The 25,547-nt window shown below is 37.4% G+C and overlaps 3 protein-coding genes across 6 annotated transcripts in view; 2 read left to right on the top strand and 1 right to left on the bottom strand.

Annotated features, from left to right (window-relative positions):
* Positions 1-204, bottom strand: part of LOC138854443 (uncharacterized) — a 36,605-nt gene extending 36,401 nt beyond the window's left edge. The window contains exon 1 of the mRNA XM_070097820.1: positions 62-204. Coding sequence (XP_069953921.1) covers positions 62-71 — 10 coding nt within the window. The 5' untranslated portion in view covers positions 72-204. The remainder of the gene's footprint in view (positions 1-61) is intronic.
* The window catches only part of LOC138854438 (neuronal acetylcholine receptor subunit alpha-4-like), a 467,533-nt gene that overhangs the window by 9,994 nt on the left and 431,992 nt on the right, over positions 1-25,547 (top strand). The window lies entirely within an intron of this gene.
* Positions 4,990-7,552, top strand: LOC138854437 (uncharacterized). The gene is made up of 2 exons (XM_070097733.1): positions 4,990-6,782; positions 6,953-7,552. The coding sequence occupies exons 1-2, from the start codon at positions 6,689-6,691 to the stop codon at positions 7,462-7,464; spliced, it is 606 nt and encodes a 201-aa protein (XP_069953834.1). The 5' UTR covers positions 4,990-6,688; the 3' UTR covers positions 7,465-7,552.

Raw genomic sequence — 25,547 nt, 5'->3', positions numbered from 1 at the left:
CTCGTATGCTTCAACAAAAATTAAACATGTAAAAAACAAGAATTTTCTAAGTACAACTTACCTTTCTCCATGTTGTGCGGTTCAGCGTTGGAAGATGAGGTCCTTTAACTTAATGAGAGGAAACTTTTAGTTCATTTTAAAATAATATGGGGAAGATGAGCTCAGTCACGGATGGAAGCACTGTCCTCACTCTGAGAGACTCATTGTGGGTCACCCCAACACATGGCGTAATGCGCTTCACACCCAAGGTAGAACATAACACCTGCGTCAACTCAGGACAGACAGGCGCCATGTAATGCGGTTCACACCTAAGGTAGATTAAAGATAATCATCGCCTTACCGAACACCTGGGTCAACTCAGGACAGACAGGCGCCATGTAACGCGGTTCACACCCAAGGTAGAACATAACACCTGCGTCAACTCAGGACAGACAGGCGCCATGAAATGCGGGTAACATCCAAGATAGAATATAATACCAGTATATCCTTACTGAATCACCTGGGTCAATCGTCACCCTAAAGCAACTAATTTTGGTGAGGCAGTCCTGCTCCACATTAACTGTGTCCCCTTATTGAACTAAAAGTATTATATATCTTGAAAACCCATTAAGACTTACAGTGTACAAGACGCCTCTCTATGGTAAACACCCTTTTTAGTTCATTCAACTTAAAGAGAGGAAGCTTTTAGATCATTTTAAAATAATAAGGGGAAGATGTTGAACTTGTCAACATACACATCTGCTGACGTTGATATATTTCGTTATCCATCAAGGATTATCATTGCCGGTTATTCGAATAGTGGCAAATCTTATTTCACATCAAAATTATTAAAGTTATACCACGAGAAATTTCATAACATTATAATATGTGGGGTGACATCACATCCCTTAGAACAAGATTCAGAGATAACTCATAAATTAACATTAAGTAACGATATTATCGACCCGCAGAATGTCATTGCATCACCTGATGAAAATACAATAATTATTGTTGATGATCTATTTTTAAAAGCAGGTAACAGTGAAATTATTCTCGAATGTTTTACTAAAGGTAGACATCATAATATAAGCATTATTCTGATTACTCAAAATATATTTCACGGAGGACGATATAGTCGTACCATGGCTTTAAACGCCACGCATTTTGCTTTATTTAAAATGAGGGATCTTGGACAAGTAGAGATTCTGGGGCGACAAGTGTTCGGAAAAAATAAGGAATTTGTAAATATATATAAATCTGCTATAAAACGATCACCCTTTGGTTATTTATTCATAGACCTTGCATTAAATACACCAGAAGCATTACAGTTGCGAACCAATGTGTTACGGCAGGATTCCTACGAAATTGTATACCAATGGAGCGAGCAAAATTAATTGAAAAGGTTTATAGAGATCCTGGATCTGCTGGGTCATTCTCTGGTGTAAACAGTTTATATACAGCTGTAAAAAAGATCGATCCGTCCATAACCTTGAAAGAGGTCAGAAATTTCTTAAATTCAGAAAGATCATATACTTTATACGTTCTTAAACCTAAGAAGTTTCCTCGTAGGAAAATAATTGCTCCTAAACCCAGAGTGATATTAACCTGTGATTTGGGTGATATGTCTAAATTATCCAGATATAATGATGGATATAAATACATTCTCGTGTGTATCGATGTTTTTTCAAGATATTTACAAGCAGTACTCATGAAAAAGAAAGACGGACCGAGCACTTTACATGCATTACAAAACATATTGGAGAATGAAAAGGCGAAGAATATATCGAGATTATTTACAGATAAAGGCAGGGAGTTTCTAAATAAACAGGTACAGAATTATCTCCAGAGTAAGCATATAAAGTTATATCATGTATTTTCGAAAGAAACAAAAGCTTCCATTGCAGAGAGAGGCTTGCAAACGCTGAAACGTAAATTATACAAGTATATGACAAGTGCCAATACATTTAATTATTCAAAAGTGTTAAATGAATTAGTAGATGCGTATAATTCATCTCCGCACTCGGGGATTGGCGGTAAAACCCCATTGCAAGTCCATGGTATTACGTCATTGAATGATATAAGGAATCAGTTTCGGATAAATTATAAAAATGGAAGATCCAATAAGAAACGAATCAGTAAGAAATTGGCTGTTGGAGACACAACAAGAGTGACTCTTAGCAGATCATCCGCGTTTAACCGAGGGTTTCACACACAAAATACAGAGGAAATATTTAAAATATATAGAATTAATAATTCTCAACCTATAACAACATATCATTTGAAAGATTTGAAAGGTGAAAAGATTAAAGGAATATTTTATCGCGAAGAATTGACCCCAGTCATACCACCTCCAGAATATATTATCGACAGAGTATTGAAACGAAAAAAAATTGGTGGAATTACGCATTATTTGGTATCTTATAAAGGTTATGATTCCACTTTTAATTCGTGGGTCAAAGAAGGAGATTTGTTGAAGGTACAATGAAAAAATCATTATTAGAAAAATTTAAAGAATTAATTACATTACTTAATAGTCTCCCACGCAATCATCGGAAGAGTTTATTACAACAGTTTAAGAAAACACACATAAGTTGTATCAGTGAGATTTTCAAGAATTTGATTAAGAATAAAATACCATTAGACCCTAAAATATTTAAAAAGTACAAGAACGAGATTAAATCATTAGCTTGTAAGAAAATCGGTTTTCAGCGTAAAAAGAAATATTTGCTGAGTATCAGAGGTGGAAATCTTCTTGGCATTATATTACCTCTAGCAGTAAATATTATTTCGAGATTGTTTAATAAATCATGAAAGAATTTTATCTTGTACCAACTTCAGTTATGAATCGGAAACCTCTCGAGTTAGTAAAATCGGAGGGTGATGAGAATTTAGAAGGAGGTGGTGGTGGTGCATGCTTGAAGCGTGGTGTTAAACGCAAGTTTAAGACTACTCCCGCTAGGCAGGTCAACCCACCTGCTCTCACCTCGGTGAAACCTCAGAAAACCCCAGATTTGTCAAGATTCATGCACATAAGAGTGAGTGCGAGAAATATAGAATATGTGAAATCAATGTTGGTATTATTGCAAAGAAATCCTTTGGTGAGTTGGGATGAGAATGGTGACCTTCTTACCCCCATTACTGGACGTAATATTATTGAAATATTAAATGTTTTATCAGAAAATAATGTGAAATCAGCGAGAAGAATCGATTCTGATTACTTAACAGAAATAAAGCATTTATTAAATATATCAGGTATACATTTTGATTTTGTGAGGAATACAAAAGTGAGAAAACAATTATTACATAAAGGAGGCGGTGTAAGGAGAGAAACATCGTGGATATCATATTAGGTGAGTATATAAACTCTGTCATGTTATGTTTTTATTTAGTGTGTGTTATAAGAGTGTGGAGATGGCTGAACGTCTTCTATACGTGTGTAGCGATTCAAGTCTCGATTTATTTCCCGCCAATACACCTTCGGCTTTCATTAATAAATTATATGACCCCATTATATTAGATAATAAAATTGATTATGAGGTTGCTCTGAAAAATATAATTTACCCCAAGACGCATTATATACCGCAAAAGAATTTGAAGATATGTATTACATATGAGAAATCTACAGTAAATAAATATATGCATAAAATTGATATGAGCAAAATTATTGGAGGTGATATGGCAAGGATTTTAGAGGCAATAAATGAGGATATTAATGCAAATCTCTTAATAGCAGTTAAACATACAACGGGTATTATCATCCCCAAAAACTCAATTGTGTTCACATATCATCCAGGAATAAACAGAGTGGTTATTAACTTGAAAAAAAAAATTATACTACCTTCTGATATTACCAGTGCTTATGTGGGGTTGGAATTTGATAAAGAAGGAAGCGATATGCTAGGGTTCTTAGGTAATGAAATTTTGTATGTCTTTACCAATAAAAAAGAGATTATTTTTAACGAGTCTGGTGTGAAGGCGGTAAACCCACCCGATCCTGAATCAGGTATTAATTATATGTTAATATATAGCGATTTGATTGATCCCATTAATTTTGGCGATCAGTTGGTATCTCTTTTGGGAGTAGTTGATATTAATACATTAAGATCTAATTATGACCCCACAATGTATAAACCACTTAATAAAAAGATAATTGATCAAGTGAGTATTAAGCTCGCTGATCAGAAAGGAAGGTTAATTCAATATAATGACAAGTGTTCTACTGTATGTGTACTACATTTAAGACCTATAAAACGAGAGTGAATGATCAAGTTGAGTTAATATTGAACGAACCGTCAAGATGAGAACCAGTTTCTCTCCTCCTTCAGTGGAATCATTCCTGAAACTCTTTGATACTTCGAGGGTGAAAGGGGGAGGTTTAGATGATATTATATTATATAAAGCTAGAGGGAGGGGCGGAGGATTATTGTCATTTCTCGGTGGGATGGCCAGAAAAGCATTACCATTCTTATTGAATACCTTTGCTCCGGGAGTATTACAATACGGACAAAATGTGTTGAACGATGTTAATAATGGTATTGCATTGAAAAATTCTGCGAGAAATAGAGGCGTAGAAACATTGAAGGGTGTCGGACAGAAGTTATTATCCGGAGGAAGTAGAAAGATTGGTTTGAAACGATTGAAATTTAATAATAAAAGAAACTGGAATATTTAATTAATTTTAGTTTATTGTTAACTGTCATATTGTTAGTATGTCGGCTGGTGCTCTATACGTTACACCGGGGGGACTCAACGCCCCCGTCCCCACTTATTCTCATTCCATAACTGATGGATTCCCAAAATTACCAGGACATGCCATTATTGAATCCTCAATAGCAGCTAGACGCACCTGTGAAGTATTACCAGTAAATCAAGGATCTGATAAATTTCTCGAATTTAGAATACAAAGTTCAGAAGGTCATTTTTTAGATTTAACGAGTCTGGCCTTGGAAATGAACATAAATATAACAAATGAGGATGGGAGTGCATTGGGAGACGGATGATAAGGTCATATTTGTGAACTCTATAAGTCAGACAATATTCAAATCTGTGTGTTTGTATCTCAATGAACAACTTATAGAATCGAATCCATTTTATTCATATACGGGTTATATTAAACTGCTTAAGCATTTATCCCCATCAAAATTAGATACATTGGGAAGAATAGCATTCTTTCGTAATAAAGACACAGCAAGTAGTACTATTACAACAGCTGATTTAGATGATATTAAGAAAGACGAAGGTAAATTAACGAATGAAGTGAATACTTGTTTCCCTTTGATGCTGGATGTGAGTAGTTTTCACGAATATATCCTGGATAGTGTCGAATGTCGATTGAGACTTGAAATGCATTCACCCGCATGGGTAATTATGACTCCATTAAGCGGAAAAACATATAAATATAATATTAATTCCATTAAATTATGGATCGATAAAGTTATTCCGTATACGAATGCATTAATTGCATTGAATTCAAGCATGAGGGCAAACCCGCAGGGGTGTGAATATCTGTTCAAGAAGACATTATTTAAATCATATATTCTGGCATCTAATCAAACACAATTGATCGCAGATAATCCTTGGGGACAAGTCATACCCGATAAGATATTTATTATATTAGTTGATATGAAGACATATGATGGAGGATATAATTTTAATCCATTATATTTTCAACATGAAGATTTGAATCATTTCGGGGTTACAATTAATTCAGAAATGATTCTTAATATTGACTGTAAGTTCCCTACCCATGCGAGTAGGTTATATTACGCTACCTTGAAATCTCTGGGTTTGGAGACTGATCATCTGATTACATATAAGAGTTTTCTCCAAGGCAGAACTATATTAGGTGTTGATCTGAGAAGTGAACAGGTTAAGAATGCTATATCTGTCGAGAAGAATGGTAATTTGAGAATAGATATGACATTTGGTAAACCGAAAGATGAGAATAGAATTTGTCTGATGTTTGGTGAAACTAATGCGATTTTAAATATAAATGAAAATAGAACAGTGATAGTGCATACGCGAGTATAGATCATGAATTGTGAAGAAATAAATATTGCCTTGAAACATCATACGGGAAGATATGCCTCGTATTTGGGATGTTTTGCCGCAAATAATATAAATGAAGTTATTATGAGGATAAAAGATAAGCCGGTAATTTTCATCATTAATATATTGAACGATCAAGATGAAAATATGGGTCATTGGATTAGTATATATGTGAACAAATACATATTATTATATTTAGATAGTTTCGGGGTGGATTTAAAACATTATACAAATATATATGAGAAAATTATATACAAGAGAAATTTCATGTACGGTATTAATCAGAGGATTCAACATGAAAAATCATTGGTGTGCGGCTTATATGCTATATATTTTGTGTATAAGTTAACAAATTATAGCGTCAAGAAAATTATACCATATTTGTTTAAAGATTTTGGTAGAAATAAATTAAAGAATGACCAATTTATAATGAAATATGCATATGAGCATTTCAATATACCCTCATGTTCAAGTGTATTTGCTAATAATTCAACCTGGAATTATGAAAATCTGTGTAAAATATTGGAATTATAATACGGTGGGGTAGAGGCGTTTAGAGGCGGGGCGAAAGGTTAGAGGCGGGGCGAAAGGTCATAACGCTGCTATAAATGCCCGTGCTGGGTCACTCTTTGCATCTACTGTCATTCAAGTTGGGTCAAGGATGAATCCAATTCAGTACTCCGTTGGAGGTGTCTGCGAGGAGGAGAGAAGACTGCATCCCTGTGTATGTCGGAATAATCCACCTGCGGTAAATGGTAAGTGATTTTTGTTCATTATCTGAGTGAATCTTGTTCTAATATTGAAAAAATCTTTTTTTACACATAAATGATTTTAGAAGTGTAATGTATTAACCAATAAAACTTTTTAATGCAATTAAAGATATGCCTTATTCTTCTTCTAATCGAGAATTTTTTTTCTTTGCCAGATGCGAATATAATGCGGTTGTTGGAACTTATTCGCGCAAATCAAATCCGACAGGAGCAAATGATTTGCGAGTTGATGGGATTGTTAGGAGCGAGATCCACCCAGCCTCCTACCCATCCATATGGAGATGCTGTTGCTACCCCTCCTACCAACGAGACTTCTCCCCGACCTCATGTGGATGTTGAGACTGTGCCTCCTACTCAGGTGGTTGATGTTAACGCTTTTATCCAGGATATTGTAACTCCTACCCACGCCGAGATCGACCCTTCTCCCCAGTCTCATATGAGTGGAGAATGTGTTAGTAGTTGTTATTGCGATAAATGCGTATGGAGCGAGATGGAATATTTTATGACAAATTCCCAACCTACTTCATGTATGGATGAGGATTCCCCCATTTATTATCCACCAGCTTCCCCCCCAGAAGTTTATTGTATAACAGATGAGGAAGAAGACGACGACCCTGAACAAAATGCACAGAAATTCTACAAGAGAAGAAAAATTACTCTACGTTGATTTTAGTCAATGAATTGTAGCTTTTTTCAATGAAATTGTATTTGTTTGTATTACCAGAAATGTAATGGCTGTATAATAAATAATGAAAAAAAAAAATATTGTGTATTAGTGTTATCCTGAAATGTGTCTTTCTGATGATGAAAATGTTTTCCCTATGATGTATATGTGTCCCCTTATTAACTTGAATGAACTGAAAGTTCGACATGATTCAACCTGTGCGCGTGACGTCACTACTATGGCCCCTTATTAACTAAAAGGATCGACAAGTTTCAACCTGTGCGCGTGACGTCACTACTATGTTCCCTTATTATCTTGAATGAACTAAAAGGACCGACCTGATTCAACCTGTGTGCGCGTGGTCCTTTTTAGTTCATTTAACTTAATGATAGGAATACTGACCGCCGAGTAAACGCTTTTTTTTAGTTCATTTTAACTTAATGAGAGGAAACTTTTAGTTCATTTGACTTAATGAGCGGAAACTTTTAGTTCATTTTAAAATAATAAGGGGAAGATGTTTAGACCTGTAGTAAGCATGCCCCCATAGGAGGAGTCTATTTTGAATGCTTACCCCCAGAGGGGGGATTCCAAAAACTTGATCCAAGGAATTTCGAAAACCCCATAGGGGAGATCCAAAAATCTTGGTATTATCGAGAAATTTTTGGGGTTGGGGGGTGAAAGTGGGAGGGGGATCCGAGGAAGTGGAGACTTTGATATTGAGAACCCCATAGGGGGGAATCCAAAACTTGTATTGTCGAGAAAATTTGGGGATGGGGGGTGAAAGGAGGGGTACCCAAAAAACTTGATCCAAGGAGATGGAGAAATCCAAAAACCCATAGGGGGGACCCAAAAACTTTGATCCGAGGAGATCATAAGAATTTCGAAAATCCCATAGGGGGGAATCCAAAACTTGTATTGTCGAGAAAATTTGGGGATTGAAAGTGGGAGGGGGAACCTTAAAAATTTGATCTGAGGAGATCATAAGAAAAAAAAAATTCGAGGCGCGGGGGCGATCCGGATGACGCTGCAGAAGGCGCAGCAGAAGGCGCGGTCGGGGGTCGCGAAGGGCGCGCGGGCGGGCGCGCGGGCGGGCGCGCGGGCGGGCGCGCGGGCGGGGCGCGCGGGCGGGCGCGCGGCGCGACGGCGGGGTCGCGAAGGGGGGGGGTCGAAGGGGGGGGGGGTGGGTGGGGGTATTGGTTTGGGGGGGTCAAGGGTGAGGTAGTCTCGAGGGCGAGGTCATTGTCAAAACCGGAAGTAACACCTAGGTGTGAAAAGGTGACCCTCCAGCCGCTGGTCCTAGACCGGATACACCGCCATGTAGAAGGCCTAAACCGGATACACCGCCCTGTAGAAGGCCCTTAAACCGGATACACCGCCCTGTAGAAGGCCCTTAAACCGGATACACCGCCCTGTAGAAATTATGACTACTTATATATATATATATATATATATATATATATATATATATATATATATATATATATATATATATATATATGTGTGTGTGCGTACATTTATAATTTTTTTATTTTTTATTTGTTTATTATCACACTGGCCGATTCCCACCAAGGCAGGGTGGCCCGAAAAAGAAAAACTTTCACCATCATTCACTCCATCACTGTCTTGCCAGAAGGGTGCTTTACACTACAGTTTTTAAACTGCAACATTAACACCCCTCCTTCAGAGTGCAGACACTGTACTTCCCATCTCCATATATATATATATATATATATATATATATATATATATATATATATATATATATAGTGTGTGTGTGTGTGTGTGTGTGTGTGTGTGTGTGTGTGTGTGTGTGTGTGTGTGTGTGTGTGTGTGTGTGTTTAAGTACGTGTAGACAAACATACACATACATATGCACACGTGTAAAATAACCATCGTGGATTATTTTTAAAACAGGACTCTGCTTAACAGAATTCTTCCTGATAAAGGTAAATAATAGAGATATGTGGGTGATGCTTTATGCTTATTGCCCAAGAATATAGATATAAACCGTTTTCTACTTTAATTAAATAGTCTGGCTCCTTCCATAAAGTTTACTGCTGAGTTTGAAGAGAATAACTCACTGCAGTTTTTAGATATTCTAATTATTAAGGGGAACCAAGAATTTATATTTATGGGATACGGGGGATACCTTTCTCAGATCGCGCAGCGACCTACGTAATTCCTCACTTAAAGCCAGCACGGGCAGTAGACACTTGGTGTTCCCCAAGACAACATAACTGGTCCTCTCTTCTTTCTTCCCCGATGTTCACAATGCCAAGGAACACCTCAGACGAAAAAAAAAAATACTTCAAAGCCACATTCATACGTTTTACCACAGCCCCAGCAAATGAACAACTTTGTTAATGCTGAACATAAACACTCACCTATGTATCCATGTCTAATCTTACGTTGAATGTTTTAAACATATTGAGAAACAATAATCTATCTTACTCTGTCACTGAATTAATATCTTACAGAGCAAGCAGGCAGATTATTAGGCCTTTATAAAGTGAAGTAAACATTAGCTCCCACATCTAGTACATATTTAATATAGTATCTAGGATGTTACCTAAGACAGTATATAAGACAATATTTAAGACAATATTAAGACAATATTTAAGACAATATTAAGACAATATCTAAGACAATATATAACACATATTTAAGACAATGTGAAACACACATCTACGACAATATCTAAGCTATCAATACACTTTGAATGTTGCGCTATTAAACACTTGAGAACTTTACATAACAAGAGTATACAAGGACGAGTATCTCTCAGTGTAAATACCCCTATTTTAATGATTAAAATATTCTTGACTGGATGTGCACAGGCGATATACAGTCTTAATGACCCTCGGGTAGTCTGTAGCCTGTAGGATCCGTGTATACTCACGTAGGGATATGTTCTATGATGTACCTGAGCTCAAAGCTCTGTACTGCTACTCTGACGACTCTGGTACGGGATCTGAGCGAGGTATAAGTTGCTGCTATGTAGGGTTAAATATAGACACTTACCAAGGGTAGACTTTATTGGACAATATTTCACTCAAGTGTGAGCTTCATCAAAGTCACTCTTTAACCTGACACTTGAGCGACACTCTGCACAGTAGACGTCACAACCTGGCTGAGAGAGTAGCATGTCTGTCTGGCGCTTAATACACACAGAATTAAGCTTTCACTACTGTCTCTACTGAACAACACAACAGGCTTAACAAAAGTAATTTGTCATGGCATAACAAAAGTCATCAACATGGCACAGGTCATCAATCATGGCACAACAACTTATCAGTCATGATCAACAACGACCTCAGGCAATACATGACAGAAGAAGTCATCAACCATGATACAACAAGTTATCAACCATGACAGAAGTCATCAACTACGATACAACAAGTCATCAACCATGACACAAGTCATCAACCGTGACACAAGAAGTCATCGATCATAATAAACAGCGACCTCAGACAACATACAGCCTTATTCAACTCCCACTTACCCACCATCCTTCAAAAGGACTGCTTTGATGCCTCATCCGAGGAATTCGAGCAATAACCCCTTACCTTGGATCGAATCTGATTACCTACCATTCTCCAGGGAATCAGACTCGACTCGAGGCTTGGTGAAACATGCCATATACAAATATTACTAAACTTTCTTCTGCATTATAGGATTTAAAGAGTAACAGTTATTATATTAATTTTGAAATTGTTACTGCCCGGCTGTAAGGTACACAAACCTCCTCCTTGAATACCACAACAATTGCCGAATAACACTTGGGTTTAGAAAGACACGTAAGCAAACACTAGGACATATTTATTAGAAAACGTTTCGGTCCTGGGACCTTGATCACTTCTAACATACAGAGGTTACAAAGACAGTATATAGCCCAATATGTTATTCTTCAGGTCATCATGTGTCACTCACACCTTATTCTCCACCTATATATACTGTATTATTAACCTCTGTTAGAAGTGATCAAGGTCTCAGGACCGACACGTTTTCTAATAAATTTGTATTAGTGTTTGCCCACGTATCTTTCTAAACCAATTTGTCGATATCTATTATCAAGGTTTATACCATAACACCTGTGTACCTGCTTACTGCTTGCTAAACTGAAGCAACACGTATAAGTAATCATGCTCACATCTGAACTCTTCTCAAGACAATCCTGCCAGAATTTTCATGTTATCCTAAAGACTCTCTTAGTCGAAAATGTTCTCCCAGAAAACAGCTATGGACTACACGAAACACTTCTTCCTGAGAACATTTAAGTGCTCTGCCACTTTCCCTAGTGCTCTTCAGTCCACTACCCCTTGGCCAGATTTGGTGAGTCAGATTTTATGAGCACTCCTTTGGAGAAGAAGCGTGAAGGTTAGGTTAGGTAAGGTTCGTCAGGAAACAGGACAAGTGTTTCCTGACGTGGGTCTTTACAAATGAGGGAAAATGAGTTCTCAGGCCTCAGATAAAACTTATTTAAACGGTATAGTCGGAGTATCTGCAAATCATGCAACCGTAGAATAGGATGTACTGACCCTGGGTTAATTGCTTAAATTATCTAGCCCCGGATGCTACTGCGATACAACATGGCCAACCCGAAGTCTGGATCCACCAAGAAGAGGATAACATGTTCATCAAAATTTCCCCTTGGACATAACCCAAGTTACAATATTCATCGGGAAAACTTAGGTAATGAAGCCTTTGCTTTATCCATAGTTACATCAGGACCCAGTGTCAACTCAGCACTAAGATTATCACACGCCATTACATCGTTAACAGTAAACAATACATCCACCATGAGCAACACCCCTGATATACCTTCCATCATTGTACATGCCTTGGTAATTTTAGTGGGACAAATTATTGACTCACCATATGCCTCCATTAACACATTACAGCTTAGATAAATGTCCTTTGATACTTGTAGGACACCTTTCCGCAACAGTGAGAACACTCAGAGTCACTGTCACTGCAACATCTGTCTCGTTCACTGCTACCTGACTGAAGAAAGGCACCATGCACTCGGTAATCCTATCCTGGGACACTGGGAAACTTTATTTCATTTGTCTCGTGTTTATATTGACCATTGTTAAAATAGACTGCATCTACAAGACCCACTTTCTAATAATATTTACATCTCTAAGGTTCAAATACTTTACTCCTGTGATCTGTGTTTATTATTTAAGGTTGTTCCTTTATTAAGATTGTAACAGTGTTGTTAACCTCCATCACCAGAAACAATTTCCTCTATGATCTCCGTCACTACCTGAATATGATCGTAAGAGAAAAAAAATGTTTGTTTATTATCTCGGTCAGTTTCCTCTTCCCTCTGAATGTGTCGGTCAACTCCGAGGTTCAATCGAACACTCACTGAAGTTCAAGATCTAACATAAATGTGCGAACTGATGGAGTCAATCACGAATGTTATCAATCAATACGAACTGCATTGGGTCACTAAAATGTTTGACTCGTGCGGGTTTATACCACTCGTTGGAACACTTTCTTCTTGAACGAACTGTATGTTAATTAGCCTATGACGGAATTTAGCTAGTTTAAACTCTCGCTGATATTAAGTCCTGACTACACGATCAACTTGATTATATTATGATTTACGTAATCGTCTTCTGATACACAAGGACCCCAGTGGAAATAAGTCACTCTGTCACTTTTTTGGAGGTTATCCTGGGTAATTTAAACATGTTACGATGTATGATAATATGTATAACTGTATGTGCAGCTGTACCTAAATAAACTTACTTACCTTGTATGGTACATGAACCAGTGCAGCAGCCTAGTGTTCGTTTGGTCAGTGAGGCTCCAAACTTTTTTCAAACTCTTCATCAAAACATCGTCAACTTCAGCTTCAGTAAAGCGCTGTACAAATCTTATAGATTTTAGCAATCTGAATTGTTATGGTTCACCATAATATTTACGAAACTCTCTTCTCTCCTTCTTCCTATTACATCCCTCAGTAGTTATGGCCTCCTGTTGTATAGTAGATTCTGGATTAATATTTGATAATATGAATGTCAAGCTCATAGCAAAAAAGTCTAGCCTCCCCGACTCTTATAACCTCACCAGGAACGATTATTTGTAAGTTTATTTAGGCACACAAATTATCATACACAAATTATCACACGAATTATCATACAAGGTGTTTCACTCGTAGGAGGTCCCGTAATATACAAATAAGAGAGTTGCAACTCCCTGAGTACCAACTCGGGGACTCCTACGAGTGAAAATCCCTCTACATTACAAGTGTCATATATGTAAATTACCAAGGATAACCCCCCAAAAAAGTCAGACAAAGTTAATCATTTCCATTGCGGTCGTGGTATTTCCATGAGACTTGCACACTTGTAGCCATACAAGGAGCAGACTGAGTCAACAAAACTCTTCACCAGGCTGAGGGACTGACCACCTCAAAAGTACGTCTTCCAGTGTGATGGACTGATTACATCGTCTTTACATCTCTACTCCAGATGCTGCTTCCTCTGTATTCGACTGAAGAAGCCTAACGTGTAGGCGAAACGTTTCGGAATAAAGATACCTAACTGTTGCACATGTGTCTTACCAAGAACAAGCAGAAGTTACAGTAGGTAATACACCATGTGTTGGAAATGGTATAAAATACCCACAAGTTGATGATTAATTATTATTATTATTATTATTATTATTATTATTATTATTATTATAATAAAAAAGAAGCGCTAAGCCACAAGGACTATACAGCTGTTGATGATTAAGACATGTGCAACACTTGGGTATTTTTATTGTGGAAACGTTTCGCCTACACAGTAGGCTTTTTCAGTCACATACAGAGTCAACAGGTGTAATAGTGAAACTGACACTAAAACTATCTACTTGGATGACACGATTACGCTAAGTAGTCCAAATCTACTTCCTAACAAGTAGTCCGACTATCCCTGCAACTCCCCTTTAACTCTTTTTTTTTTTTTTAACAGTCGAATTACCCTCACAAATTTTAGTTAAGAAGTGAAAATGACAGCACAACTTACGGTCAGCAAATGATCTAGGGTTGTACATTACCACTAGATGGCTCTGGTTACCATAATTATAAAGATGACTACAAGAATGTGTCTGGTCCTGTGGTTGTTCCTGGCTCACGCAACACTACACAAATCCCCACTTAATTATTTTTCATTGTTGCATCATGATGAGATCATGACAGAAATGTTAAAAGCAGGGGGGGATATAGTGTTGGAGTGGTTGGTACTTTTGTTTAATAAATGTATGAAAGAGGGGAAGGTACCTAGGGATTAGCGGAGAGCATGTATAGTCCCTTTATATAAAGGGAAAGGGGACAAAAGAGATTGTAAAAATTATAGAGGAATAAGTTTATTGAGTATACCAGGAAAAGTGTATGGTAGAGTTATAATTGAAAGAATTAGAGGTAAGACAGAATGTAGGATTGTGGATGAGCAAGGAGGTTTCAGAGTGGGTAGGGGATGTGTAGATCAAGTGTTTACATTGAAGCATATATGTGAACAGTATTTAGATAAAGGTAGGGAAGTTTTTATTGCATTTATGGATTTAGAAAAGGCATATGATAGAGTGGATAGGGGAGCAATGTGGCAGATGTTGCAAGTATATGGAATAGGTGGTAAGTTACTAAATGCTGTAAAGAGTTTTTATGAGGACAGTGAGGCTCAGGTTAGGGTGTGTAGAAGAGAGGGAGACTACTTCCCGGTAAAAATAGGTCTTAGACAGGGATGTGTAATGTCACCATGGTTGTTTAATATATTTATAGATGGGGTTGTAAAAGAAGTAAATGCTAGGGTGTTCGGGAGAGGGATGGGATTAAATTATGGGGAATCAAATTAAAACTGGGAATTAACACAGTTACTTTTTGCTGATGATACTGTGCTTATGGGAGATTCTAAAGAAAAATTGCAAAGGTTAGTGGATGAGTTTGGGAATGTGTGTAAAGGTAGAAAGTTGAAAGTGAACATAGAAAAGAGTAAGGTGATGAGGGTGTCAAATGATTTAGATAAAGAAAAATTGGATATCAAATTGGGGAGGAGGAGTATGGAAGAAGTGAATGTTTTCAGATACTTGGGAGTTGACGTGTCGGCGGATGGATTTATGAAGGATGAGGTTAATCATAGAATTGATGAGGGAAAAAAGGTGAGTGGTGCATTGAGGTATATGTGGAGTCAAAAAACGTTATCTATGGAGGCAAAGAAGGGAATGTATGAAAGTATAGTAGTACCAACACTCTTATATGGGTGTGAAGCTTGGGTGGTAAATGCAGCAGCGAGGAAGCGGTTGGAGGCAGTGGAGATGTCCTGTCTAAGGGCAATGTGTGGTGTAAATATTATGCAGAAAATTCGGAGTGTGGAAATTAGGAGAAGGTGTGGAGTTAATAAAAGTATTAGTCAGAGGGCAGAAGAGGGGTTGTTGAGGTGGTTTGGTCATTTAGAGAGAATGGATCAAAGTAGAATGACATGGAAGGCATATAAATCTATAGGGGAAGGAAGGCGAGGTAGGGGTCGTCCTCGAAAGGGTTGGAGAGAGGGGGTAAAGGAGGTTTTGTGGGCAAGGGGCTTGGACTTCCAGCAAGCGTGCGTGAGCGTGTTAGATAGGAGTGAATGGAGACGAATGATACTTGGGACCTGACGATCTGTTGGAGTGTGAGCAGGGTAATATTTAGTGAAGGGATTCAGGGAAACCGGTTATTTTCATATAGTCGGACTTGAGTCCTGGAAATGGGAAGTACAATGCCTGCACTTTAAAGGAGGGGTTTGGGATATTGGCAGTTTGGAGGGATATGTTGTGTATCTTTATACGTATATGCTTCTAAACTGTTGTATTCTGAGCACCTCTGCAAAAGCAGTGATAATGTGTGAGTGTGGTGAAAGTGTTGAATGATGATGAAAGTATTTTCTTTTTGGGGATTTTCTTTCTTTTTTGGGTCACCCTGCCTCGGTGGGAGACGTCCGACTTGTTGAAAAAAAAAAAGCATCATGATGATAGGTGTCAGTGTTTTACACTAGTGTGATGATGAGACAGCGTGTTGCCTGGCTAGTTCAAGTATTCTAAGTTATATAATTTATTTTATGTGTCAAAAGCCTAATTCAACAATGAATTTGCAATGTTTATATATTCATGAAGGTATGTATTCTTAAATAAATAAATGAGTCGAAGTTTACCCCACCACCTCATATATATATATATATATATATATATATATATATATATATATATATATATATATATATATATATATATATATATATATATATATATATATATATGTCGTGTCGAATAGGCAGAACTTGCGATCTTGGCTTAAATAGCAACGCTCATCTTGCCATATAGGACAAGCGAAAATTTGTGTATGCAATAATTTCGCCAAAATCATTCTGAACCTAATGAAAAAAATATTTTTCACTGTGTTTGTTTAGTATTAAATTATTGTAAACAAATCTAAAATATATATAGTTGGATTGGGCTAAAATAAATTGTTCTTGTTCTCAGTAGTAGTAACCAGTTACCAGTAACCAGTGTACCAGTAGTTGACTGTACTGCCACCATTTATCGTGTGGGAGTTCGAACACGTGGATTGGGTAAAAATACTCACGTAGGCTGGAAGTACGTATATTGTAACTGAAGTATGTGGAAGGGCGCCACAGCCGATCCTGCCTCTCTCGCTCACTCCCGTATAACTGACTGGCCGCCCACAGTACCCATATGTGAGGGGGTCTTTGAATACTGCTGTGGTCAGCACAATATGAATAGACAGTGACTCAGGCAGAGACGGTTGGTAGTGAGTCAACTACTGGTACACTGCTTACTGGTAACTGGTTACTACTACTGAGATTGTTATCATAAGGTTAGGTAAGTTTTCTAAGATTCTTTTGGAGCAAAATTAAATTTTTTTACATTAACATTAATGAAAAAATATATCTTTAAACGTATAAGAGAAAATTTTAGAAAGGGCTTAATTTTAAACGAGTTCTTGCTAATTGACCAGTTTTACATATTCGGCACGACATATATATATATATATATATATATATATATATATATATATATATATATATATATATATATATATATATATATATATATATATATGACCAGGCCTCCTGGTGGATCAGAGCCTGATCAACCAGGCTGTTGCTGCTAGCTGCATGCAAACCAACGTACGAGCCACAGCCCGGCTGGTCAGGAACCGACTTTAGGTGCTTGTCCAGTGCCAGCTTGAAGACTGCCAGGGGTCTGTTGGTAATCCCCCTTATGTATGCTGGGAGGCAGTTGAACAGTCTCGGGCCCCTGACACTTATTGTATTGTCTCTTAACGTGCTAGTGACACCCCTGCTTTTCATTGGGGGGATGTTGCATCGTCTGCCAAGTCTTTTGCTTTCGTAGTGAGTGATTTTCGTGTGCAAGTTCGGTACTAGTCCCTCTAGGATTTTCCAGGTGTATATGATCATGTATCTCTCCCGCCTGCATTCCAGGGAATACAGGTTCAGGAACCTCAAGTGCTCCCAGTAATTGAGGTGTTTTATCTCCGTTATGCGCGCCGTGAAGGTTCTCTGTACATTTTCTAGGTCAGCAATTTCACCTGCCTTGAAAGGTTCTGTTAGTGTGAAGCAATATTCCAGCCTAGATAGAACAAGTGACCTGAAGAGTGTCATCATGGGCTTGGCATGCCTAGTTTTGAAGGTTCTCATTATCCATCCTCTCATTTTTCTAGCAGATGCGATTGATACAATGTTATGGTCCTTGAAGGTGAGATCCTCCGACATGATCACTCCCAGGTCTTTGACGTTGGTGTTTCGCTCTATTTTGTGGCCAGAATTTGTTTTGTACTCTGATGAAGATTTAATTTCCTCGTGTTTACCATATCTGAGTAATTGAAATTTCTCATCGTTGAACTTCATATTGTTTTCTGCAGCCCACTGAAAGATTTGGTTGATGTCCGCCTGGAGCCTTGCAGTATCTGCAATGGAAGACACTGTCATGCAGATTCGGGTGTCATCTGCAAAGGAAGACACAGTGCTGTGGCCGACATCCTTGTCTACGTCAGATATGAGGATGAGGAACAAGATGGGAGCGAGTACTGTGCCTTGTGGAACAGAGCTTTTCACCGTAGCTGCCTCAGACTTTACTCTGTTGACTACTACTCTTTGTGTTCTGTTTGTGAGGAAATTATAGATCCATCGACCAACTTTTCCTGTTATTCCTTTAGCACGCATTTTGTGCGCTATTACACCATGGTCACACTTGTCGAAGGCTTTTGCAAAGTCTGTATATATTACATCTGCATTCTTTTTGTCTTCTAGTGCATCGTAGTGATCCAATAGTTGAGACAGATAGGAGCGACCTGTTCTAAACCCATGTTGCTCTGGGTTGTGTAATTGATGGGTTTCTAGATGGGTGGTGATCTTGCTTCTTAGGACCCTTTCAAAGATTTTTATGATATGGGATGTTAGTGCTATCGGTCTCTAGTTCTTTGCTATTGCTTTACTGCCCCCTTTGTGGGGTGGGGCTATGTCTGTTGTTTTTAGTAACTGTGGGACGACCCCCGTGTCCATGCTCCCTCTCCATAGGATGGTAAAAGCACGTGATAGGGGCTTCTTGCAGTTCTTGATGAACACAGAGTTCCATGAGTCTGGCCCTGGGGCAGAATGCATGGGCATGTCATTTATCGCCTGTTCGAAGTCATTTGGCGTCAGGATAACATCAGATAGGCTTGTGTTAACCAAATTCTGTGGCTCTCTCATAAAAAAATAATTTTGATCTTCGACTCTCAGTCTGGCTAGCGGCTTGCTAAAAACTGAGTCATATTGGGACTTGAGTAGCTCACTCATTTCCTTGCTGTCATCTGTGTAGGACCCATCTTGTTTAAGTAGGGGCCCAATACTGGACGTTGTTCTCGACTTTGATTTGGCATAGGAGAAGAAATACTTTGGGTTTCTTTCGATTTCATTTATGGCTTTTAGTTCTTCCCGCGATTCCTGACTCCTATAAGATTCCTTTAGCTTAAGTTCGATGTTTGCTATTTCTCTGACCAGTAACTCCCTACGCATTTCAGATATATTGACCTCTTTTAGCCGCTCTGTTATTCTTTTCCGTCGCCTGTAAAGGGAGCGCCTGTCTCTTTCTATTTTACATCTACTCCTTCTTTTTCTTAGAGGAATAAGCCTTGCGCATACATCGAGTGCCACCGAGTTAATCTGTTCTAGGCATAAGTTGGGGTCTGTGTTGCTTAGTCTATCTTCCCAGCTAATATCGGTTAGGACTTGGTTTACTTGGTCCCACTTTATGTTTTTGTTATTGAAGTTGAATTTGGTGAATGCTCCCTCGTGACTAATCTCATTATGTCGGTCTGGGGCTCCACGCATACATGTCTGAACCTCAATTATGTTGTGATGTGAGTATATTGTTTTTGATATGGTGACATTTCGTATCAGATCATCATTGTTAGTGAAGATGAGCTCTAGTGTATTCTCCAGTCTAGTAGGCTCTATTATTTGCTGGTTTAAATTGAATTTTGTGCAGAGATTTAAAAGTTCGTGTGAATGAGTTTTCATCAGAGCTGCCTCCTGGTGTTATTACTCAACAACATTATTTGCTATATTCCTCCATTTTAGGTGCCTTAAGTTGAAATCCCCAAGGAGCAAGATGTTGGGTGCAGGAGCTGGAAGATTTTCCAGACAGTGGTCAATTTTTAACAGCTGTTCCTGGAATTGCTGGGATGTTGCATCCGGAGGCTTGTAGACTACCACAATGACTAGGTTTTGGTTCTCGATCTTTACTGCTAAAACTTCCACTACATCATTTGAGGTATTAAGCAGTTCTGTGCAAACAAGTGACTCTGCGATGTACAGGCCACCCCCCCCCCTTTTGCCTGTTCACTTTGTCGCATCTGTATAGGTTGTAACCTGGGATCCATATTTCGTTGTCCAAGTGATCCTTTATGTGGGTCTCAGTGAAAGCCGCGAACATTGCGTTTGCCTCTGCAAGCAGTCCATGGATGAAAGGTATTTTGTTGTTTGTTGTTGGCTTTAGACCCTGTATATTTGCAAAGAAGAATGTCATCGGACTGGTGGTATTGTTGGTACTGGGGGGGGATTTTTTTTCCGGCATTAGTATCTGTATCTGTTGGTTTGGAGTGGAGGCCATCGACTGTGGTTCCACTCCAGGAATGACTGGATTTGGTGCACGATTTCTGCCATTTCCTGCCAGTTTTTTTTTCCTTCCTGGCACTAAAAAACCTCTCCCTCTTGAGTGGCTGTGGCTACCCAGGTTTTCCCATGGCCTGGATGTTTTGTATCATTTTGTCCCCTTTAGATGGTGTGCCTGGCAATTTAAGTTATAGCACAGTCTTTCCTGTACTGAAGAGGTACACATTTCAGGGTGAAAAAGCTTACAGGAAGGGAGTTTGCATTTTCCTGTTGTCATATGGGCACGGCATTTTCTAGGGTGGTCATAGTTGCACGTCCCGTCTGTTTTTCCAGATTTCCCATGTCTGCAGATACCAAGTGCGTAGTATGTGCACAGGCTTGGTTTCCGTTTGCCTTGGGTTTCTGTGACTGTATTCCCTGTTGATGCATGTTTACCTGTCTTATTCCTATCCTCACTAGCACCAACAATGGAGCTCTCACCAGTTGTTTTTGGTAATATATCCTCACTATTGCTAGTGGAGTCCTCTTGTTTGCTATTTCCTGTGGTATTACTAGTTTGCAATATTGGTTTTATCTTATCCTTGGCTACACTTGTTTCCCCACTACAGCTCCTGTCTCCCATGAGGTCATTTATATGCATTCCCTCCTGCGTATATTTCCCGACTACCTGGACAAAATCTCCAGCTTCACCATTACTGTCTCCCAGGACAGCACCTCCAGCTTCACCATTACTGTCTCCCAGGACAGCACCTCCAGCTTCACCATTACTGTCTCCCAGGACAGCACCTCCAGCTTCACCATTACTGTCTCCCAGGACAGCACTATCAGCCCCATATTTACTGACTACCAGTGCAGCACCTCCAGCCTTACAGTTTCTGACTACATGGCCAGCATCAAGGGCGATACCATCCAGCCCAGACTTTTTATGTTCCCATCTGTTGTAGAAAGCTTCCAGGTTTTCTATGAAAGCAGCTTTGATGTTATCCTCTTTTAATACCAATGTGATTTTAGTCAACAGATTTATCTCATTTGGGCATACCCAAAAACACTTCCCTGATTTTATACTGTTCGTAGATAGTTCTTGGATACCTGCACAAGGGGCGTGACACCAATTTTAACAAAAATGACAATTAATCCACGTGGAAGCCCGTTTGTTTGATTGACTGCAGACTACACACAGCTTCATAATGATTTGAATGGTTGATTTACTGTAATTCTACTAGTAACCTCTTGAATACTCTATTAATAACCTCCTTAAAGTGAAGCTCTAGCTATTTGTATTTCTATTTCTAACTGTACTTGTATATTAGGACAGCTTACCAGTGTACGTTCCTGTTATATATTTAGTGTTTGTGTTTGATATATATATGTTTATAAATATATATATATATATATATATATATATATATATATATATATATATATATATATATATATATATATATATGCAAAACAACCACTCTGAAAGAATAGAGAAATTCCAAGCGCTTTCGTGACTACTCACATTATCAAGGAACTATTGATAATGTGAGTAGTCACGAAAGCGCTTGGAATTTCTCTATTCTTTCAGAGTGGTTGTTTTGCATATTTTGAAATCACCTGTTTACTGTGATCTTATTGCATATATATATATATATATATATATATATATACATATATATATATACATATATATATACATATATATATACATATATATATACATATATATATACATATATATGCAAAACAACCACTCTGAAAGAATAGAGAAATTCCAAGCACTTTCGTGACTACTCACATTATCAAGAAACTATGAAAGTAAAGCATCCAAGGAAGCTACATAAGGGGTCTGGCTAACACCTCACTATCAGATCTCACAACGGTTAAACACCTGACGCGCGCCGACCCAACTTGGATAGGTCCTTAGCACAACTCACCCACAAACTATTCTACCCAAGAACATTTAAAAATTATTATTTGTCCAGTGTATTATTAAATTCTTCCCAAATTCTATTAATTATAAATGGATCTAATTTATATAAACCAAAGGAAATATTTATATTATTGTCAAAACTGCTTTTTATGAAACAAGATTCAATTATATTCCTGTCGACCATGGATTTGCTTGATACTACTTTCTCAACTTTTTGAAAATCAATTGGATGGTTAAAATCTCTTACATGAATAAATAGAGCATTGGAATCTTGTCCAGTTCTAATGCTATATTTATGTTGTTTTAATCTTAATTCGAGATTTTTACCAGTTTGACCGTAATAAACTTTATCGCAAATTTTACAAGGAATCTTATAGACACATCCATCAGCATTTTGGGGGGAATTCTTTATCAAAAGTTTTTTTACTGTATCAAGATTTTTGAATACAACTTTAATATTAAAAGTCTTAAGAAGAGAAGGCATATCAATCAAGTTTTCATGGTAAGGGAGAACCAACATATTTTTAGTTGAATAAGGCTGGTTGTCCCTTTTTGGATTGTAAAAAGTATTTCTAGCAACTTTAAAAGATTTATCAATTACATTTCTTGGGTATTTTAAATCATTACCTATTTCATAAATTTGGGATATTTCCTCATCTATGAACTCAGGACTACAAATTCGTAAAGCTCTCAAAAACATTGATGAGAAAACAGACAGTTTGACTCTATCTTGATGCGAGGAATAATAGTGGACATAGGAACAGTTATTTGTAGGTTTTCTGTAAATTTTAAATTTGAATTCATTATTACCCTTAATAATTAAAACATCTAGAAAAGGCAATGAGTTATTTTCTTCAAACTCAACAGTAAAGTTTATAGAATGGGCTAAGCTATTTAATTTTCCAAGGAAATGGTGTATATCTACATTTTTGGGCATAAGACACAAAATATCATCAACATATCTGAACCATTTAGCTCTATTAGGGAGGATTGTGTTAAGCAACCTTGTTTCAAAAAATTCCATGTATAGGTTACTAAGAACAGGTGAAAGAGGATTTCCCATTGCCATACCAAACTTCTGAGTGTAAAACTTATCATTAAATACAAATTTTGCATCAACAATGCAAAGTTTAATAAGTTTAATGATAGTAGGAACTGGCAATGGTAAATCATAGTTAACGAGTTCTTCAGATAAGAAACTTAATAAATCATCAACAGGAACTTTCGTAAACAAGGAAGTAACATCAAAACTAACCATGTTAAAATCATTTAAGTCAGTCAAGGAGCTTAATTTATCAACCAAGTCTATGTTGTTTTTAACATTAAAGTTAGAAATTTTGCCAACAATATGGCTCAAAATATCAACAAGCCATTTGGATAATTTATATGAAACTGACCCTATGGAGCTAATAATTGGTCTGACTGGATTCCCTGGTTTGTGTGTTTTTATTAGTCCATACATGTAAGGCAAAGATGGATTGTTTGACTAATTCATCTTTGCCTTTCAGTAGAAGTTTTATTGTTTTATTGAAATTGCTGTTAACGGTTTCTAGGGGATTTTTCCTAAGTTTAGAATAGGTTTCAGTATCATCTAAGAGATTATTCATTTTTTCTTGGTAATCATTTTCTTTCATAATTACTATTGCATTTATTTTGTCTGCTTTAGTAAGGCGCAAATTTTTATTGTTATTAAGTGTTGTCATAAGACTTAAAGAATCTTTGAGGGCAATTGGGAATGTTTGGTTTTAACATAGAGCAATATACCATTCCTTTACTAATATTAATTTCATCAGAGGATAAATCAGAAAATTTTTCAAAGTTACAAAAGGCTTTTGCAATTTCAACATTATTAAGTTTTTTTGAAGTTGCAAAACTTAGGCCAAAACCTAGAGCAGCAGTTGTATGTTTGTCTAAAATTTCATCTGATAAGTTAATTACAAAATTGTTATTAGCATGCTTTGTCCAATCACTATTTTCAATTAAAATGTCTAATTTTCTTTGTAGTTTGCTCTTGAGTTCATTACAAATTCTTCTGAGTTTATTATAGCAATGATCCAACATACTGTGTTTCCATTCTGATGGAATGGCCTGATTAAAAGAGTATTTTTTGTTTCTCAATATTTTGAATGCTTCCTTCTCCTGTATTTTAGTTATTTCAATATGTTTCTGAAGAATAATTCTCATAAAATCATCAAAAGGACGATCTCTCATGTCAAGGAATCTATTGGGTAAAAGAGACTTGGGCAGAACTTGTTCATTTAAACAATTTTTTAAAAAATTAAGTCGAATTTTTAACTTGTGGGACTTGATCAGTGCAGAAGAAAACTGTGAAACAAAAGATATATGATTAGGAAAGCTTATCGAGAACATTCTGAAGAGTCGTGTGGTATCCATTAATGCAATAAGATCACAGTAAACAGGTGATTTCAGAATATGCAAAACAACCACTCTGAAAGAATAGAGAAATTCCAAGCGCTTTCGTGACTACTCACATTATCAAGGAACTATGAAAGTAAAGCATCCAAGGAAGCTTTATGAGGGGTCTGGCTAACACCTCACTATCAGATCCCACAACGGTTAAACACCTGATGCGCGCCGACCCAACTTGGATAGGTCCTTAAATATAGCATTAGAACTGGACAAGATTCCAATGCTCTATTTATTCATGTAAGAGATTTTAACCATCCAATTGATTTTCAAAAAGTTGAGAAAGTAGTATCAAGCAAGTCCATGGTCGACAGGAATATAATTGAATCTTGTTTCATAAAAAGCAGTTTTGACAATAATATGAATATTTCCTTTGGTTTATATAAATTAGATCCATTTATAATTAACAGAATTTGGGAAGAATTTAATAATACACTGGACAAATAATAATTTTTAAATTTTCTTGGGTAGAATAGTTTGTGGGTGAGTTGTGCAAAGGACCTATCCAAGTTGGGTCGGCGCGCGTCAGGTGTTTAACCGTTGTGGGATCTGATAGTGAGGTGTTGGCCAGACCCCTTATATAG

The sequence above is a fragment of the Cherax quadricarinatus genome, chromosome 59, assembly GCF_038502225.1.
Source record: "Cherax quadricarinatus isolate ZL_2023a chromosome 59, ASM3850222v1, whole genome shotgun sequence".
Classification (NCBI taxonomy): Eukaryota; Metazoa; Arthropoda; class Malacostraca; order Decapoda; family Parastacidae; genus Cherax; species Cherax quadricarinatus.
This window is presented reverse-complemented; position numbering and strand designations above follow the sequence as displayed.

Excerpts from the sequence above, each read along its gene's own strand:
- LOC138854437 (XM_070097733.1), top strand. The coding sequence starts at position 6,689 with ATGAATCCAATTCAGTACTCCGTTGGAGGTGTCTGCGAGGAGGAGAGA. Across the intron at positions 6,783-6,952 it reads TAATCCACCTGCGGTAAATG|ATGCGAATATAATGCGGTTG; the intron begins GTAAGTGATTTT and ends TTTCTTTGCCAG.